Genomic DNA, 1431 nt, shown 5'->3' on the forward strand with positions numbered 1-1431 from the left:
GCTGTCAAATTTTATTTTTTACACAAGGCAATTTAAAGGGAAGCAAGCAAGGTGTAGGGAGGGGTGAAGGGGGAAAATCTCAGGGGGCTGGCGTCATTTCCCAATTTCTGGGAAAAGCTGGCTACTGCTGTAGGAATCTTGGCACGATAAAGGGGTCATGATAACCTAACCACAGGTGAGCTCTGTTTGATCTAGCCCACTCAAGTGAGCTCTGCATGTACTGATTTTCTAACTATTTGATTAATCTTTAAGCTAGGATATTTCTTTCTAAAAGAAGGCTAGAAAAAGCAGGTTAGAAATGGCTGAAAGGAGGGGGTTTTGAGATCTATGTGAGAATGGCTCCTGGCACTGGACTGCAAAGCCTCTCTTGTCCTGTTCTGAAGAGAGGGGCTGGCCCTGGGAATGCTCAAGCGTGGGCTCTTCTCAAACAGATGTCTGTGAGGCCAAGCCACAGAGCATACACATAACAGGAGCCTATCCCAGCCCTGTGCCCTGTGCTCCCTCCCCCAAGCTCTCCTTAGAATCCTTGTTGTTGTAAGAATTCCAGGAGCCTGGCCTCATAAGTACATCAAGGGAAGGAAGTTCCAGAACGCAGGTTCCTCAGATCAGGAGGGAGAGGGCCTAGAGCCAGGTGCTCAGGCTAGCCACAGACTGGGTCTGTGGGACACCCACTGTAGCTGTGGCCCCTCCCCTGCAAACGCATTTCAACATGGGCCTGGAGCTCTACATGGACTTGCTGTCAGCACCTTGCCGAGCTGTCTACATCTTTGCCAGGAAGAATGGCATCCCCTTTGATTTCCAATTTGTGGATCTATTAAAAGGTCAGTTCCTAGCATTGCCGGGCCTGGGCCTGAGGCACTGCCAGGGTACACAGGGTCTGATGGTCACAGGTCAGCAATGGAAGCAGAGGTGAAACAGAGATCAAGGTGATCGGGCCATGTCCCATCTAGTCTACGTTTGCTAGTCACCAAGAATGAATGTCTCCCCGTCACGGTGATTAGGACCTTTGGGGGTAAAGGGAGGAAGGGTGCTAGGAGAGGCTCAGATTCTCAGGCCAGAGATTTTTGTCATCTTTGGAGTTCTCAAATCTTGTGATCCGTAGCACCCATCAGCCAGGCTGGTGAAAGACACAGACCCACTTCCACGCAACAGGCTGGTGAAAGACACAGACCCACTTCCACGCAATAGTATATTCCTTACTCAGTCTGTCAGCTCTCCCTCAGCCTGTGCCCGCCCTCCCTCAGCCTGTCCCTGCCCTCCCCCAGTCTCTGTCTGCCCTCCCTCAGTTGTGTCTGCTCTCCCTCAGTCTGTATCCACCCTCTCTTAGCTTGTGCCCGCCCTCCCTCAGCGTCTACCCACCCTCTTCCAGTCTGTTCTCACCCTCTCCCAGTGTTCAAACTTGCTCTGGGACTAGGATTGTGACTCAGTGAG

The 1431-nt window shown here is 51.8% G+C and overlaps 1 protein-coding gene across 1 annotated transcript in view; it reads left to right on the forward strand.

The window, feature by feature from the left end:
• The first annotated feature begins 709 nt into the window (after window positions 1-709).
• LOC127670222 (glutathione S-transferase theta-4) overlaps window positions 710-1431 on the forward strand; it is an 8978-nt gene continuing 8256 nt past the window's right edge. Inside the window, exon 1 of the mRNA XM_052164605.1 lies at window positions 710-821. Coding sequence (XP_052020565.1) covers window positions 710-821 — 112 coding nt within the window. The remainder of the gene's footprint in view (window positions 822-1431) is intronic.

Source organism: Apodemus sylvaticus, chromosome 19 (genome assembly GCF_947179515.1).
Source record: "Apodemus sylvaticus chromosome 19, mApoSyl1.1, whole genome shotgun sequence".
Lineage (NCBI taxonomy): Eukaryota > Metazoa > Chordata > Mammalia > Rodentia > Muridae > Apodemus > Apodemus sylvaticus.